This window comes from Nelusetta ayraudi, unplaced genomic scaffold (assembly GCF_046127955.1).
Source record: "Nelusetta ayraudi isolate G7.1 ecotype Tasmania unplaced genomic scaffold, CSIRO-AGI_Nayr_v1 ptg000020l, whole genome shotgun sequence".
Classification (NCBI taxonomy): domain Eukaryota; kingdom Metazoa; phylum Chordata; class Actinopteri; order Tetraodontiformes; family Monacanthidae; genus Nelusetta; species Nelusetta ayraudi.
This window is the reverse complement of record NW_027466070.1, coordinates 2,255,482-2,273,815: the sequence shown is the minus strand read 5'-3', so window position 1 is coordinate 2,273,815 and position 18,334 is coordinate 2,255,482. Positions and strand designations below refer to the sequence as shown.

General features: G+C 49.6%; 1 protein-coding gene across 3 annotated transcripts in view; it reads right to left on the bottom strand.

Moving 5' to 3' along the window:
• reln (reelin) overlaps window positions 1–18,334 on the bottom strand; it is a 95,533-nt gene that overhangs the window by 65,024 nt on the left and 12,175 nt on the right. For all 3 annotated transcript variants that reach the window (XM_076027392.1, XM_076027394.1, XM_076027395.1), the window contains exon 2: window positions 11,858–11,965. In XM_076027392.1, the coding sequence (XP_075883507.1) occupies window positions 11,858–11,965 (108 nt within the window). The remainder of the gene's footprint in view (window positions 1–11,857; window positions 11,966–18,334) is intronic.

Below are 18,334 nucleotides of genomic sequence, written 5' to 3'. Positions count from 1 at the left end.
AAGCCTTTTGTTTTGTGTATGTGTGTATATTTTCCCCCTCTCTCTCTCTGCCCGACGCCGCGCTCAGCGCTCAGCGCTCAGCCGGACGGCCACGGCGCATGACAACCTGGCTGCGATCCGCCATTGGCCGGAACGGGCGCGTCCAGCTCAGCATCTGTCAATCAGGACGCCATGGAGACGGGCTGGCATCGCCGGGCTGATAGCGGGGAATCGGTGCAGGCGGTGCCAAAAGGAAACTTAATGCTGGGTCGGGGGGACGATGCCAGCGGCCGGTGGGAAGGAAAAAAAACTGGGGGGTGAAAGAGTGTGTGGGAAAATGTGAGTGAGGGTTTTGCGGGGGGGGGGGGGGTTCGCATGAATGAAGGGATGATGGAGCAAAGCTGGAAGTCTGAGAGAGGAGGAGGAGGAGGAGGAGGAGAGCAGGCGATGGAGCAGAGTGCGCGTTTTTGTGTTTGCGTCGTTGCGCATCTTCTCCTCCATATTTGCACACTGGTGTCAGCTGGACGGCCCCTCGGTGTGAAAGAACCCATTAAGACGACCAATTTTCGCTGCGGATGCATACATCCACACAACAATTGCCCTTTCATTTAGGCTCCCATTGTATCGCTCAGCGGCCCGTCGCCCGCAAACTCCTGAAGGCAAGGCCGTGCGAGCGCGCGCACACACACACACACACACACACACACACACACACACACACACACACAAAGCTCATTGTAGCCAGTGCCAGCATGGATTTAAGCAGCGGAGGTTGGGGGTGGGGTGGGACCAAGACAACCTGTTACGGTCATACGCCAGCAATTATTTGTAGCAAATGCGCCGCTAATGTAATTCTCGCTCATGTTCGCCGGTAACGCGTCAGAAGAGGAAGGGAGCGTTTCTGCTTCTGCAGCCTTTCCAACTGATCAAGACCTACAAGGCAGACAAGCACGGATGATAAATGGAAGGCAGACACACTGCTGGAGCGTAATATTCCCTCCCACCACCCCTCCAACCCCCATGAACTAATGTGTCATAATTGAAATGAATGTTGTTCTGAATCAAACAAATGCTGTGTGTGTGCGTGTGTGTGTGTGTGTGTGTGTGTGTGTGTGTGTGTGTTCCCGAGCCCCACCCTGCGTGATAGATGAGGCTCCTCTGTCTCTGCACAGTCCCGCAATCAATCTGGGATCTCAAAAAATGCAGCGCAGCGCGAGCTAACTGATCCCGCGGCATTATTATGCATGCGCGGCAAACCACCGCCAACGCTAAACAGACTCCGGCGGATAATAAATAGGAGCCGCGTTGGTTATAAATTGCGTCTCGTTTTAATCACTTTAGCCATCGCTTAAAATTCTGAGCTGATGAACTGCCGGGTCTATAACAACATTTCTTCAAAGGCATTTTGTAAGGAGCAGAGACGATCAAACACGGTCAAAGAAAGACAAATGCATTTATTAGCTCTCACGAGAGCCAATTTATTTGAGAGTAAAACCGATATAAAAGTATGATAAAACTGAAATGTTGGCAACAAGAAAGAAAAAAAAGGCCTGTGGCGCTGAAGAAAATAAAATAGAAACTGAAGTTTGTGGTTGATCAAAGTTGAAAGAACATCCTGAAAACTCGGCTGGATTTCTTTTTACAACATCCGGGTCATAATTCTGCATTTATTCTCTTATTGTTACGACGGCAAATCTGCTTGGCTGAACATGAGGGGCAGATCGTCTCATTGCTCTTACTGCTACTGAACAGGCAATGTATCGTTGTTTTGCTCAAAAACTATGAAAAACTGCTCCAGTCAAAAAGAAAAAGAAAGAAGACAGGACAGGGAGAAACAAGCCGGTTCAATCTGTGGACTTGAAACTCGGCGAGGACGTGTGTCGCGTTGAGTAAGACACGGAGTTGAGGTGAGTTTGCCCGGAGAATGAGAGGAAATGGAAGGGAAAAGCGGAGCGCTGCACGTTCCAGCGGGACGAGGCCTGCAGAGTAGCACCAGGCAGCTGGTCGCCCCGGGAGCAGCTTCACCACGCTGGGTGGCAAAGTCACCCGGTCCCTCTCTGCCCACCCTTCCCCTCGCCGTCACGGCCGCCCGTACGTCTGCAGCGCCGTTTACCCGCCAAGCCCACGAGCGGCTGGCAGCCTTCTGTGGGCGTGTGTGTCACTGGCGCTGGGCGGCAGGCGCCAGGGCTAATTTGATTTTTAATCCGAGGCGACTCCTCGGCTAATGGTTTGAGCCGGGGAAGGATTAATCTGATTTGACTTGTGCTAATTTCTCGCACCCGGCTCGTCCCCGGCTACTCCCCACCCGCAAACAAACAGGCCGCCGCTGAGGGGCGGCGCTCTCGCAGGCTCTGACCTGACACACATGTTGAGGAAGAGCGATGGAGGCCTGGGGCGACAGGTGAGGAGAAATACATATATATACATATATGCCCGGGGGAAACAAAACCGCATAGTCCCTCAGCGACCCGTGCATGCTCGCTTGTGTGTGTGTAAACAATGTGTGTGTGTGTGTGTGTGTTTATGGAAGAAGAGGCTGGAGCCGAGCCTGGCCTGACAGAGGAGCGCTGGAAGGAACTGAGCTAATCACAGCAACAGCCGGGCTCCTGTGAGGAGGGCGAAACACGGAGAAGGTCACAGCAACTATTTCTGCTGCCAAAATATGGGTCAGATGGGTTCTGGGTTTACTGCTCAGGAGAAAAGAAGAAAGAAAAACCTCGTCAGTCAAGCCACACAAAAAAAAGAGAAATAAGAAAAAAGGAGAAGAAGGGGTGCAAAGCAGTCGAGCATCCCCCTTCTTCTCCGAGGCTTTTAGAGGCCAGAGATCCAGTGGAGGCCCTGCAGGGATAAAACCAGCAGAGATTCCTCATCTCATGGAGTCAGGGGAGAGAGAGAGAGAGAGAGAGAGAGAGAGAGAGAGAGAGAGAGGGAGAGAGAGGGAGAGAGAGCACTCACTCCGAGGGGGAACTTAAAAATGAATAGACCTCAGAGTGCAGCCAGGATGGTGTGCACTTTGTCTAGAAGGCTGCAAAATCACTCGCAGTCACCGCGCAATAAAACCCCACAGATACCTGCACCTACAAAACGCACATGCACACACGCACACGCACACACTCACAAAAAAGACAAAAGAAAAGGTGCATGCAAAGGTCCAGGGAGGGCAGTAGAAGTTTGTTTGTTTTTTCACACGTTTCAAAGACTGATTTTTATTTTTTCTTTACGAAATGATGCAAACGCGGCGGAGTCGGCAGAAACGTGTCGGAGGGGAGCGTCGTCGTTCAGTCGAAGCCTTCTCCGTCTTCACGCTGTCTTTGTTTCTCTCCCCTTCTCTCTGGCACGCCACCAAAACTCTCTGCGTGGCAGAAAATAACGCTGCTCTTTTACAGGGAGAGAGAGAGAGAGAGAGAGAGAGAGAGAGAGAGACCACACATGGGAGGAACAGCCTACGCCTGCTGCTCAGTAAAATATATATACATATACTGTATGTGTGTGTTTGTGTGTGTGTGTGTGTGTGTGTGTGTGTATTAATAATAATAATGCTACTAGCCAACATCTCTACAACAACTTAAAAAAAAAATCCTGTTCGTTTCAGCAGCTCCTTCACCCTGCTTTGCTCTCTGGCGCCCCTCAGATCACCATGAATTTATATGCAGAAAGAGAAGGAAAAGAAAGCAGCACACGCAAATACACGCCTGCTTTGGAAAAGGGGAAGGAGAAACACGGACACAAATAGATGCACATACGTACGCGTGAACACGAGGCGCGTACTGCACACTGGCTACGCACAAACGCACACATACACACACACACACACACAAAGGTAGCAGCGCACCTACAGTGACGCTGGGGGAGTTCAAGGAAGGGACTCTGTGTTTTCCAGCGGAGGTGGTGCAGGAACCAAGTGAACCAGGACAAATTCCCAGCAGCTGCAGCAGCAACAACAGCAGCAGCAGAGGCTCCAGCAGGTCGTGCTGTGCCATCACACCTGGGAGGGGCTAGGTGGGGGTTGGGGGGGGGCGGGTCCTCTGCTGTCGGGATGCCTGCACGTCCAAGAGTCCGAGGGTCGGCGGCGGGTGAGCCTTAAATTAATCATGGCTGATGATGATGTATTCCGTTTGATTCTCATCGAAGGACGCGCTCGCATTTTGCATGGAGGGGCGGCAGGGAGGGGGTAGTGGGAGAAAGGGTGGGGGGGTGCAGGACCCCCCCCCTCCCCCTTTGCGCATACAAACGAGCCGCTCTGACTTGCGATGCATAATCACCCGGGCTTTATTCTGGACTCAGAGAGCACCCAAATGTTTGGCCACCTGTTGGCGGCTCTCGGGCGCGCTGCGAGAGGTGGAGGAGGAAGAGGAAGAGGAGGAGGAGGAGGACGGCGGGAACAGGAGGTGAAGCCGAGGGGCCGAGGGTTCCTGTGCCAGCAGGGCGAGAGGCCGAGATTTACGGCGCGCCGACCTGGCTGATCTGACACTGCGCTGGAGAGAAACACAAATCACGGTCCGAACATAACCCCTGGTCCTGACAGCTCATTTCATCTTCAGCGCTGATGAATTCAGAAAGGAGGGGTGGGGGTGAGGGTGTCGGGGGCGCGTTTGGTGGCAGGGGGACGGGGCGGGGGCAATACCCTGAGCAGAGAGGGAGTAATGGCTGCGATAAGTCATCATCGCCATCGGAGGATCCTGCAGCAGCAGCAGGAGCAGCAGCAGCAGCAGCAGCAGCAGGAGCAGGTACAGCAGCAGCAGGAGCAGCTGCATCTGCTGCAGCACCTTGTTGCTGCCAGGAAGCAACAGTTTGCGAGCGAGTGAGCGAGAGAGTTTACCTGGGAAAAAACTCAAGACGGGAATTCAAGGTTGTTCAAAGGAGACTCGTCGGTGCAAATGTGTCACAGATGTGCATCCCGAGCGAGAAATCAAGCGCCAGCGTGTGTGTGAGTGTGTGCGTGGGTGTGTGTGTGTGTGTGTGAGCGTGCATGTGTGTGTATGTCAATGGAATTTAAATGCGTCGTAACATGAGTGGATAAATCAGTAGCGAGAGAGCGAGCGAGCGAGCGAGACGTGTGGAAGCGCGAGGGAGTGTAAGCGGCGCAGTCGGGGAGCTGTCAGCGGAGAGTCGGGGAGACGGCTGATCACAGGGCCGCGCTGCGTTTGAAGTCTCCCAGGGACTGACAGCTCCTCTGCCCCCTTGGGAACCTCCTTCCCTTACCTTCTTCCCTCACCCCTTCCTTCTCCCCCCCGCCCCCTCGCTACGGTTCCCCTCTATGCTGCAGCTCCCCCTTCCCACCACCCTTGCGATTTCCTCCACTGAGGGAAGGAGGGAAGTGGGGGCGGGGGGGTCCAGGAGGATGCAGGAGGATGCTCCAGCTCCTCTCCGGGGACCGTCAGCGCCTCCCGAGGAGACGACACACCTGCCTGGGTCAATCTGGGTGAACAGATTTCATCTCCCCTCTCCTCTGGTGTTCCTCAGGGCTCTGTCCTCAGTCCCATCCTGTTCATCATCTACCTCCCCCCTCGTGGTCATCTTCTTCTCCTCTTCTTTTTCTGCCGCATTATCCGGAGTCAGGTCTTCCCAGACTTCCCTGGACCTATTCACCTCCTACCGCTCATCCAGTGGGACCCCAAGGCGTTCCCAGGCCAGCCGAGAGACATAGTCCCTTCAGCGTGTCCTGGGTCTTCCTCGAGGCCTCCTCCCGGTGGGACATGCCCGGAACACCTCCCCAGGGAGGCGTCCTGAAGGCATCCGAAACAGATGCCCAAGCCACCTCAGCTGGCCCCTCTTGATGCGGAGGAGCAGCGGCTCTACTCCAAGCTCCTCACAGGTGACTGAGCTCCTCATCCTGTTCCTAAGGGTGACAGAGCTCATGACCATAGGTCAGGGTAGGAACGTAGATCGACCGGTAAATCGAGAGCTTCGCCTTTCACCTAAGCTCCTTCTTCACCACAACAGACCGGTAAAGCAACCACATCACTGCAGACACCGCACCAACCAATCCGCCTGTCGCTGTCACGCTCTAGCCTCCTCTCACTCGTGAACAAGACCCCAAGATACTTGAACTCCTCCACCTGAGGCAGGGTCTCTCCACCGACCCGGAGAGGACAGGCCACCTTTTTTCGGTTGAGAACGATGGCCTCAGACTTGGAGGTTTGGAGGCTCTTGGTCATCTGTTCTGAAAGTATAACATCAATTTCCTCTGTTATGCAGACGACACCCAGCTCTATCCTTCCACATCTCACCTGTTCTCCAAAAACTCCACTGGCTCCGAATACATTTCCGTATAAACTATAAAATTCTACTCTTATACATTCCTATCCATCCATGATCTCGCCCCTCTGTACCTCTCCGACCTCCTCCACACCGACACCCCCACCTGGACTCTCAGATCGGCTTCATCCATCACTCTCACCGTGCCCCGAGCCCGTCTGTCCACCATGGGCTCCAGAACCTTCGGCCGCTCTGGAGCTCCCTACTCCCTGACATCAGAAACATTGACTGTTTTAGCCATTTTCAGATCACGTCTTAAAACCCACCTTTTTAAACAGGCCTATTTGCTTTAATTGTATTTGTTTCGCAGCAGGATTCTCGATTTTAACTTTGTCTCATGGTGTTTGTGCGTCTCTTGTCCATTTAAATTCTACTGTTCTTTTATTTTTCTGTACGGTGACCTTGAGTGTCCTGAAAGGTGCCTTTAGACAAAATGTATTATTATTTATTATTAACAGCAACTCGACGAGCTGCCACCGACACGGCGAGCTGACATTCAGCCTGGTGGCAGGAGAGCAGATGGCCGAGCGAGCGGCAGCCTGGAGATGGATGAGTGCGATCGCATACGTACAGTCATCGTGCATAATCAGACTCAAATGCCACCGCTGCTGTGTGTTCCGGCATTCGTGGCTCCTGAACCTCTCCCCACCCCCACCCCTAGAGGTCAAGGTGCGCTGGGATTTCATCTCCACCCGTGCCATCCGTCAAGGGGGGTGTCCTCGTCACTAAGCCGTCCGTTCCGTCAGACCACCAGCTCCGTCACGTCGACAGGCCGAGGGGAAGCCAGACGTCCCGCAAAATACGTAGAAACATGCACATGGACATTAAAATAAACAGCGGCCGACCTGGCCGAGGAGCCATCCATCACCGGCTGGGTGCGCCAGCGGCTTCGCCACATGGGGTGATTGAACGCGGTCCTCTCAACAAGCCCACGCCCCCTCCACCCCAAATAATTTAGACACTGTCCACCTTTCATCAGTCCCTCTTTGCATTTTCTCATCTGCATTTTCTCCTCTCTGAATCCCACCCCTTCAGATATTTTTTCCATTGGGGCAGCAAAACCACATGTGACGTCCCTATTTCCTTGATATATGGGCTCTAACATGATGTTTTGTGATTCACCGTGAGCAAAGCATTCATATGTATGTCATGTCAAATAAATCAAAGAACAAAAGACAAAGACTTAATCGTACAATCTGTTTGGAAGCGTAACAACTTCCTCACACGAGAGCCAAGAGAGGAATGGAAAGAAAGAAAGAAAGAAAGAAAGAAAGAATGAAAGAAAGAACTCTTAGTGGAAGAAAAGTCAAAGCAGGAAAAACACAACGCCGTCGGATTTCCCAAGTGGCTGAGTCAGTCCAGACCGATGTTGCTGATCGAACTGTTTACTGACGAGTTAACTTTCCCTCCGAGCTGTAGAATAAATGACACAGGTGCCAAGGTTCCAGATTATGCAAAAAAAACATCACTTTACAGATGTTTTCCATCAACAATCTGCATGTCTAACCTGCCAGTGAACTTTCCAGAGATGAGAAAAGTCCATCCTTTACTTCTCACTCCACTATTCAGAAAAAATAGCTTTAAGGGCACCTATGATGCTTTTCCACTTTTCTGAGCTCTAAATACTGTTACAATGTTGAACCCTAGTAGCAAACGATACTATGACCTTTAATGTGATGTCACACTTTGCTCACTCATGTTCCCCCAGGTTATTGACAACACTTCCAGGCAGGAGAGTGTCAGTCTGTGTTATTGTCTCCTTGAAAACAAAGCAGGAAATTAAAAACTGAGTCTTTCTGTCAGAAGGCCATAAACAGAGGGCTAATTATTCTGTTTTTAGAGATTCATTTAAACTGATGATAGTGCGGGGCTGCTTAACTGAACTCTTGACTCAAGCCGCTGAAAAACATGTTTGCTGTAAACCGCAACCAGTCAACCAGAACTGCTGTGTTGTTTTTTTTAGCTGTTGCTGTATCAGGATCCCGTCCGTATGATCTGGCGTGAGCCACGGCTCAGCCATTAAAGAGTCATTTGCGGTTAGCCATGCAGCGGCTAGCGGTGGAGAACCCTCAGGCAGCCGCACCAGAGAGCGGAGCTACGCAGAATGCCAGACGGCGGGACTACCCATCCAAGTCGCCGCCCCAATTGACTTTGTCAGATCTTTGAGCTCATTTGACAGTGAGTGGGTGCTAATTTTGCCTCAGTGAAAAAAAAAAAAAAGTTTTAGCGTCATTATTAAGAGTTTACTTTGGCGCAGAGTCGATTGTGTCCCCGCGCCTGTGGTTCCCCCTGTTTAAAGGGCACAGACAGTTTTGCCTGACAAACCGCATCCCCTTCCAAGGAGAAAAAGAGGAACTTTTATGTGCATGCGCTGGCACACACAAGCCCACTGGTCTTAATGTGTGCTCTGACAAAAAGCAGCAAGGGTGACACTCCATTTTCCAGTCATCTCGACAGCATGGACCAGTGAACATCGCTGTGCTATGTGCAAACAAAACTCTCAACTGTTAAAAAAAACAAAACAAAACAAACAAACAAAAAAAAAACAACTCACTCTTCCTCATTCAACCTTTTACACTTTGAAGAGAAAGAAATAATCTGTAAAGTCTGATCAGCCTGTTTCACAATCTTGATGAGCAGTGAGGATGATTCATTGGCCACCAGAGCTCTGTGTGTGCGTGTGTGTGTGTGTGTTCGGAGGTCGGAGCTCGTCCATCAGGCTTCGTGTGGCTTTCATGCGGTGATACAGCTGTCAGCCACATGTTCCCCTCAGCCAGCCGCAGCGCCAACAGCTGCATATAGCTAGACTGCGTGTGTGTGTCGCTACATGTCTGCTCTGATGCTGTTTAGAGCCGCGCCCTGCCTTTGGACGTGAAACACTAAACACCAGGCTGAAAAAAAGCCTCAAACGGAGCTACGTGACCCCGTCGTGCACCCCCCTCAAGTTTGTCACAAAAAACAAAACAAAGCAAGGGGAACCGGGCACTGACTCACTCTGTTATTATTATTATATTATTATTGTTCCTAAGCATTGTCCAGAAAGCCCCTTTTATTTCTCCAGCACCGTCTCTCCGACGCGACGGCTTTCCATGAGCTCACCGATGAGCCGTCTCTCTCTGGGAGCGTCTCCGCTCGGCCATTCCAAAAAGGCCATTAGCATCAGCAGCAGCAGCAGCAGGCCGGACCCTCGGCTGCTCCTCAACATGTGCAGGACATTGCTGAACTTGCGCAGTTTTGGGTTTTTTTCCACTCGGATTTCAATTTTGGAAATGTCGTTTCATTGCACATCTCACCAACTTCCTGAACACAGTGCTTTCTCTTGCTGTTACTTTTCCATTGATTCCAAAAATAAATCCCCTTCTTTTGAGGATTCAGAGGCAGCAGATTGGACTGCAACCAACAGCAAGAGGCACCTATGAACCCTGTTCCTGACTGTCCTGAATGTTGCACTCTTAATTTGTAGCCATAGCTGCCACCCGAGAAAAAAAGTGTCACGGAATAACGTGAAACTATGACGTTATTTCAAGATAATTTTCACGTTATAATGTGAAACTGTCACATTTTTACGTGATCATTTTCACGTGATGCTGAGGGGACATTCAAAAAAGCTTAACGTGCTTAACGTAGCTTAATGACCGAAAACAGCGATCAATCATCACCAAATTTTGTGTGGACATCTCTAGTCACGCCCACTTCCACCACTCCAAAAAAGACCAGAACAATAACTCCCGTTTCATGGATACTGTCCACGTTAAGCCATTTCCTCTCCATAGGCGTTCATTAAAGAGAAAAGGCTTAATGTGCCTTAATGTCCGAAAACAGCGATCATCAATCACCAAATGTCACGTGGGCAATACAGGAATTTAAAATTCAAGCTCGGCATGACTGCAGATGTCCACATGAAGTTTGGTGATGGTTGATTGCTGTTTTCGGTCAATAAGCCACTCGCTCATTGCTGGAAGGATGTCAAAAAGCCCTTCTTTAAGTCACTGGCCGAAAGAGCCTCGGCAACATGCTTTGTGCAAGAAAGATTTACATTCACAATGAACAGAAATCAGCCACACATTCTATGAGACTTGGAGCACGTTTCTTTTATTCTTGGAGAACTGTGAAATGATGTAAAGGTATTCTAAGTGAACACTGAACTTCAACTGCTGCTACAGAGCTTTGTTTGGATGCTGTCAAGGCTGCAGTTTTTATCAGAGATGCAGGTCATTTTTCAACAACATGACTGAGGCTGTTTTCTTTTTGTAGGCACACGTGTCCCATTATTTTCACCTGCCTCAGCAGGAGTTATTTCAAAAGCTGCACCCAAGTGAAGTATGCGACTGCGGCTACCTGGTCCAACTAGTAGCAGCAGAGCAGACTGGCAGAGTTCAGTCAGCCAGTCAGTCAGTCTTGACTCTCATTTACAGTAACTTTCTAAGGGCACACTGCAAGACAGTCACAGATACAGACACTGGATAAGCTCCATCTGCCTTGTCAGGTTGGGGGCCGTTTCAAAGGAGGCAAACTCGGCAGTGCTAATAAATCCGCCCTCTGTTCCGAGGAGAGGATGTCTGACGGAGGCAGACTCAGTGTCTGGCCGTGTGAAACCTGGACGCCGTCTCAGACGCTGCAGCTGAGAAGCTTTGCACTCATTTGACACGCCGCGTGTTGAAGTCTCAGGCTGCCCACCAGCGTGAGCAGTCCCTGTCATCTCAAAAGGGCAAAAAAAACGCCCCAAAAACCAAACTTTTCAGATTAATGAGAGTGTAGCAAAGGTGATGCAATCCCCGCTTGGATGCCTCCCCAGTAAACGGTGCTTGCCAAGAGTGAGAGAGAGCAGCCCCGGCCCGGGTGAAGTCAGAGCCCTGGAGAACAGTGGACTTAGTCAGGATAAGTGAGCCCACTGGGCTGCAAGTTCTGGGCCAGTGGCCCCGTTCTGAGGAGTTCTTTATGGCCAGGCCATCGCCCGAGGACTGCAGCCACCCTCCAGCAGAAGGGCGCCTTCCACACACCACACATACAGGCACACACACACACACGTCTTGACTCAGCGCTAAACTTTCATTAAGTGGCCTATTTAATGAGAGTTTAGTGTTTCATTTTCTTGACTTTATTCCATGACACTTTTAACCTTTTGCAGCTTAACAAATAAAAAAGGACTCATAAAAACGTCCAACTGACTGAATCCAATTTCCACCCCAATCGCCCACAAATTTCAGCGGGAGATGACGGTCACGTCCACGTCTTTCTTCTCGCTCGCTCTCAAAGGCCTCCAAACTCTACTTTAGTCTCTTATTTCCTGTCCTCATATCGTATTCGCTTTTCTGTTTTTCTTTTCTTAAAACATCAATGAAAAGCGCCTCTGGCTGGAACCGTGGTTCCTCATTCATCAACGGCCTGTCAAAGCTGAAGGGGAGATGCAAGCCTGACGGCCTTTGTGGGAACGGGCGCGAACGCACCCAGCGGAGGACGTGGTCATGACCACGCAGCAACATTTCAACAGGTTTTCCTTTGTTTTCAGATCGTGTTGAAGAGGAAAGATGGACTGACTGTGTGTTGTATTAGGACGATTGCCTTTCAGTCAGGATAAAAAAACAAAACAACATATTGAATATAGTTGAAGAAGACTCACCGAAGCCAAAGGCAGCTGGAGCCGGGATGGGAGCCGACTGAACTGGTGTAGAGGTGTACAGGCCGGTCACCAGCAAGCCATCGAATGGAACACTGGTCGACACAGTAACTGGAAGAAAAAACATTAAAAAATTAATGAATTAACGCTGATTTCACTCTTCTGGTTACATCAGTCAGAAACAACCAACCATGATCTCTCAGGCATCGCTGACCTTCTATTGATAACATGAGACAAAACATCACAGTGCCGCCGCCGCCGCCGCCACCACTGCTGATTAGGTGTCAGATATCGCAAGTACTGAGTTTGTTCACACTTCATTTGCAAGCCGTGTCGGTAATTAGTCAGCGTGATGCACACGTGGGCGGACAGAATGTCTGGAAATGCACAGGCACATTAGGGCTCGGCGACACACGGCGAGCTAACAAGCGCCGATGTTTCACCGACGGGCATGTGGGGTGACCGTCAGCTGGGGAGGCCGAGGCTTTCACATGGCCTCCAGGAGGAAGAGGTGAGAACATATGTGCAATCAGGTGCGATTCCATTCCACTTCTCAGCCCTCCACGACTCCGGGGGAGGATGTGGTATTGATGGTAAAGGAAAAAAAAATCTTGTTCTAGAGGCGGTTTATGTCTGTTTTTAAGCTCATGTTGTCCTTCAGCGTTATCAAATTAAAATGAGAATTAAATTCAGATCACCTATCACACCCACTGTGCAGAGCTTTTTCGACATCTGAGTAAAACAAAACTCAGTTGAAGGTAATTGCTCATTTCTTTGTATGAAAATATCCAGATTGTCAAAATCTTAAAACAAGGGGGAAAATAATGATAAAAAAAAAAAGATATTACCCCACTGGTTCGTCGGGAAAGACAAAAAAAAAAAAAAAAGGGGTGGGGGGAGAGAGAGAGAGAGAGAGAGAGAGAGAGGAGGGCACGAAAAAAAAAATCATGCCGGACAAATAGCACCACTTTAATCAAGGCCCCGTCTCTATTGGCAACCATATTAGCCGAGACAGAAGAGCTAATTGCCCGTAACCCAGATCACCCGGGCCGGCGCTGATTTATCGCAGGTCACAGCCCACAGCCGAGCGTGCAGGCGAAGAGTAGAAGCCAGACAGCAGCGGTGCAGCTTTACTTCCTCTATCCAGCTGCAAGTTAACTATTGATCCACCCCCTCCACAAGCCCAACCAATCCCACCAGTAAACAAAAGCCTTGAGTTACAGGCCCACAGAGTCCACTGCCTCCGAGTTCAGCCACTGGACTGTTTCCAGCCAGACAGATGAGGGAGGGAGAGAGAGAGTGAGAGAGAGAGAGAGAGAGAGAGAGAGAGAGAGAGAGAGAACCTCAGAGGAGAGTGCACTCCTACACTCAGAGGAATTAACTTGGGCATCGTTATTTCCTGACCCTGGAATTCCCCCTCTCACCCTCCCTCCCCACCTTATTTGGCTATTTTGGCTGGAAGGTGAAACGTGTGTGTGTGTGTGTGTGTGTGTGTGTGTGTGTGTGTGTGTGTGTGTGTGTGTGTGTGTGAGGAAGAGGAGGGAGACACCCGCGGCACTTGTGATGTGTTTTTTAGTAAGAATAGCAAATAGCAACACGTTGGTCGGGTCCCATCGCGGTTTACTCCAGTGGGCGGGGCCTGTCTTGGAGTTGGAATGGTGGGCTGGTCCGGACTCCTGTGTGGCCCGAGTCTCTCCGTCTGGCTGGGCGGCTCCGTCAACTCGTCCTCTTTACACGAGGCACGGTGCCATTGTGTCGTTGTTTTGGCTTTTATTTATCCTCGTGTCTAAATTTGTGTGTTTTTCGTGCGTCTGGGGTAACATCCCGTCTTTAAGAGCGCCAGTCCAGCCGGTCTCTCTCTCTCTCTCCCTCTCTTGTCCCTCCATATCAAAGCCTCAATAATTCATCCCACAACTCCTCTTTATTACATCCAGACATTTCCTTCCCTCCTCCTCCTCCTCCTCCTCCTCCTCTTCCTCCTCCTCCTGCTGCTGTGGCGGTCCTGGCACACAGAGTCGGCTGAAGCAGCAGGGCCGTGTTGACGGAGGCAGACTCTCTGATCCACGCCGGTAAACAACAGTAAATTACACGTTTGTCGTCTGAAAAACTAGAACTAAGAACGTTCCCGCTGCTGACCTTTGAGGGGGACGTGCAGTCTGCGTACAAAGATGCGTAGCATGATGAAATGCAGAACCGCCGCACTGGATGCCATCTATTTTCAAAAATATCGATACATTGATCAAACATCAATATTGAAAACGAAAAACGGTTCCATATGACTTTTACGTAGCATTGATATATCGAGGTAGGAGTGGATGGATCAACGAAACTTCAGCGGGAATCGAAAATCGTATCGGAAATCAATACTTTTCAATATATTGATCGAAGTCTGAAATCCAGTAATGTGACAACGCTGATGCAATCCATCAAAAACTTTCTGCGTTTTCATACTGTTTATCATTCATACAAGGAGACAAACTCGCACAGCAGCTCAAACGCTTGCTTTTCAATTTCGAGTCCTCAATGCTTAATTCCGGTCCTTTCGCATTTTCTTTTTCTCGCTATACCAACATCCTCTCTTATTTTCACCTGCTGTCACTCATTACCTATTCAGCACAGTTTCCGGGCAGATTTAAAGTGTTTGCATTGTGCAGTATTAATTCAAGGCCGTGCTGGGCTGCACTATTTACTGGTGTAACGGAGTGCCTTTGTCACGGGAAGATGGACTGGGCTCCATCAGCCCACCTGCACACAATGCGCTCGTTTCTATTTCCACCAGCCCGCATCAACAAGGTTGCCCCATTACTCGAAACACACACACGCACACAAACACACAAACACACACAGCCATTGCATACGCTTCACAATCGCACAAAAGGTTTCTTTCTTTAACCATTAATGTAAATAATGCTCTCCGCCACGCGGCCCTCGTTTTCTCATGCATTTCCTGTTTCCTTGCCTCCACTCGCTGGCTTGAGGTTGCGGAGGAGGCAGCGGGGGAGGCTGTGGGCCAACGGGTTTACAAAGGAAATAGCGAGGGCGAGGGCCGAAGAGGGATGGAGAGGCCGGCGAGCGGAGCGGCGCTATACCTGATCAATACAAATGCACGGTCTAAATTATTTAGGCGGCAACCTCTCCCCACCCGCCCACCTCACTTGGCCGTGGAGCGCAGTGGACGGATGAGCCAATCAGATGTGATGAGATGAGACGAGATCCAATCACCTGTGGGGTTAGTTCACACAACATAACTGTCCATCTCCCTCTCGCTAACACACACACACACACACACACACACACACACACAGATCTAAAGACGGAGGCTGGGGCCTTTGATGGTAGCCCTTAAAATTCTTGTCCATACTTCATTTCTGAATACGGCTCGTGGCCAGCAGGGATCAGCAGCCACGAGGAGGGAATGGAGGGTTTATTCTGCACGTTTTTACCAAACACATAGCCCGGTTGCCCGTTTGTGTCTGTGTGTGTGTGACACACGCACACATCTTTGTGCACTTTTGTGCGTCATGAATAATTACACCAGGTGTTGGGGCTCATGAAGGTCGTTGGCACATCTGGACTGAGTTTCACACGTTCCCGGCGCCTAAAGGAGACAAATAGCTCAACCAGGAAGCTGTTTAGTCGGCAAGTCGAATTTAGAGGAAATCACAGGCGGAACTGCGAGCTGTTTCAAATAAGAGGGCTTTTCTTCATTTCTATGCCTACCCTCAAAATGATGTTTTATGGTTATCAGGCATAATAGAGAGTGATGAGTGTAATGTATCGGGGAATTTTGGTTTTCACAGTCAGGGAGTCACCTACGCAATCGTCAAATTGTCCTATAAACTGGGATTTGTTAAAAAAACAATAGAGAGTAGGGGCATAAGTATATTTGGAAGATGTTGTTGGAACAGCCAACATGTAGAGTCACTCATTTGACCTTCAATCAAAACTTCATTACCCTTCCCAACAATGCCACCGTGTTGAAGTGTCTATGGAAGTCCTACGAAACGTATTAAACTCAAAACCACAAGGCCTCAGATCATCTGAAAGATGTCCGTCTTGCAGAGCAGAAGGTGCTCAGCCAACATGATTTTGATTTAACTGCCAACACATTCAAATACCACTTGTACTCTAAAGCAGTGGTCCCCAACAAGGACAGAAAAAATAATTAACTTCGGTTAAATTAATCACGTTTCATTCATTATCTGAGTGAACAATTTTATTTTGAAAAATTACCAGATTCTCTCCGTTACGTACATCTAACGCTCAACTCTTGACGCATGTCAACGATTGCGTTCATGCCGGTCCGTGGAAATATTATCTCACATTAAACCGGGCCGTGGTGCTAAAAAGGTTGGGGACCACTGCTCTAAAGCAAGAGGCAAAAACTACCAATCTCAGAAATAGCAAAGAAACTCAAATAAATCGCAAAGATTAAAAAAAAAGAAGAAATTGTTGGAAAATGAGATGAAAGTGGATTAGAAAAAAAATGTAACCAATCTGACAGGGAGCGCAGAGTCTCTTGAATAGCAATCACACGAAACCGTGTGATGTAGTCCAGGAATATGCAAACTTTAAGTCAGTGTTAAACACTGGAGGGTGAGCTGCGGAGCACCATGAGGAGGTTCCAGCCCCTGCGTCTCTCGCAATGAGGTTCAACGCGAGGCGCTCACCTTCCATCGCCCTTTTGCTCTCGATCTTTCCCTCCCGCTTTGACGCCGCGTCAGGACAAGCTAACGCTCGCGGACAAGCGCGCCGGCCGGCCAACCTCGAGTGCCAGTGACGGCCCAACCTGCGCTCATTATACTGTATGCACGGCGCTCGCCTCGCACCAGCCCCGCACCTCCGAGTACATCCCCCAGCCCTGAGCCGCCATGTAATATTGATGATGTGATGTGGTAAGCCTCATTACGGACACACACACACACACACACACACACACACACACACACACACACACACAAACGCTGCTCCTACTCAAGTATTGATGGGCCCGGGGCTTTCTTCACCTCTCTGGATCCACCAGGAGTAATGTTAAGGCACAAAGTACCAGACGGTGCGCTGAAACACACAACACGCCCCGACTGCAACAACTGCCTCTCTGCTCGCAAGTCCTTTCGACCTCGGGCAGACAAGCGCAGACACACACGCACACGCACGCAGAAACACACAACACAGCAACTGCTCAATAATTGAAAATTTGCCTAATTTATAATTTCTAGGATTTCTTTTTTTGAAAATGCATTATTGAATGCGGTATGAGTGGCTCCTTACAACGCAGTGTTTTGTCTTACCATCCAATTTCTGTATAGGTATGACTATTTCATACAGGATGTGTCCGTGACTGGCGGGAGGGCGTGGCCTCTGGGAATTACCTGGGGGCACCGTCTTAGTCTGAATGATGGAAAAAGCATCCTTAATTTTTAGCTAACAACCTCTCCTCATGAAAACAGCGAATAGATGTTTAAAATTTAAAGGATACAAGCATACGGTTTTATACCGGTTCCAAAGCTCTGCTGTGCTGTGCTGCGCCTGTGCCTTTCGAAAAGGATGCACCTGAGGTAAAAGATTTTTTCCCCCTCTCTCTCTCTGTCTTTCTGGATGTCCCTTTATTTATAGCACAGCCAGTAAAACAGCAGCAATGATTGAAATGTGGTCCTGGTGGATGACACGAAGCCTGGCTAGTGAATAGAGAAGAAAAACAGAGCTTTGCAATCATTCAAGCTATACAAAAAAAAAAAAAAAAAAATTGTAATGGTATCTTAAAAGCAATACTAATGCCTCCTTGAGGTACAGCAAAGCATGGTTGGAATTGTGGTTGTGCTACACTTGTTGGTATGATCTCATTCTGAGGGGTGGCGGCGGGGGGGATGGAAAAAAAAAACCAAAACAAGCATGACCGCGAATGAGGCAGGAGCTGGACGTCTGGGGACTGATTTACGTCGACGGCTGGTCCACTTGCATTGAAAGTCCTTCGTGTGGTTGGCGTGGCCTGAACAGCCTCTTTATGCTCTTTGTGTACAAACGCTCACACACACACACACACACACACACACACACACGCCAACGTTCACAACTTTAACTTTACCTCAACAAGTCTTGGGAAAATATTTTCAAAGTACACTGGTCCGGGGGAGACGCGGCTGCACAATGAGGTTTTGTTTGGGTCGCAGCCACTTGGGCCATAAAGCCTAAACATCACAGCGGGAACTTTGGGTATGACTGACCAAGGGTGGAACCCAAAAAAATTCTGACATTTAAGAAAGTAAGTAAAAAAAAAAAAAAAGAAGAAATAGCAGTGTGGCCAGTGTTATCAATGGAATGGGGTGGGTGGGGTGGGGTGGGTTTGTTTGTGAAGGGAACCAGGAGGACACCCTTCTCATCTCCACATGGACCAAGGTGATCCTGGCAACAACCTGGATAAAGATAGCCGACCATCTGACCTACATCCCACTGGCAGACACACACGTGCCCCAGAGAGGA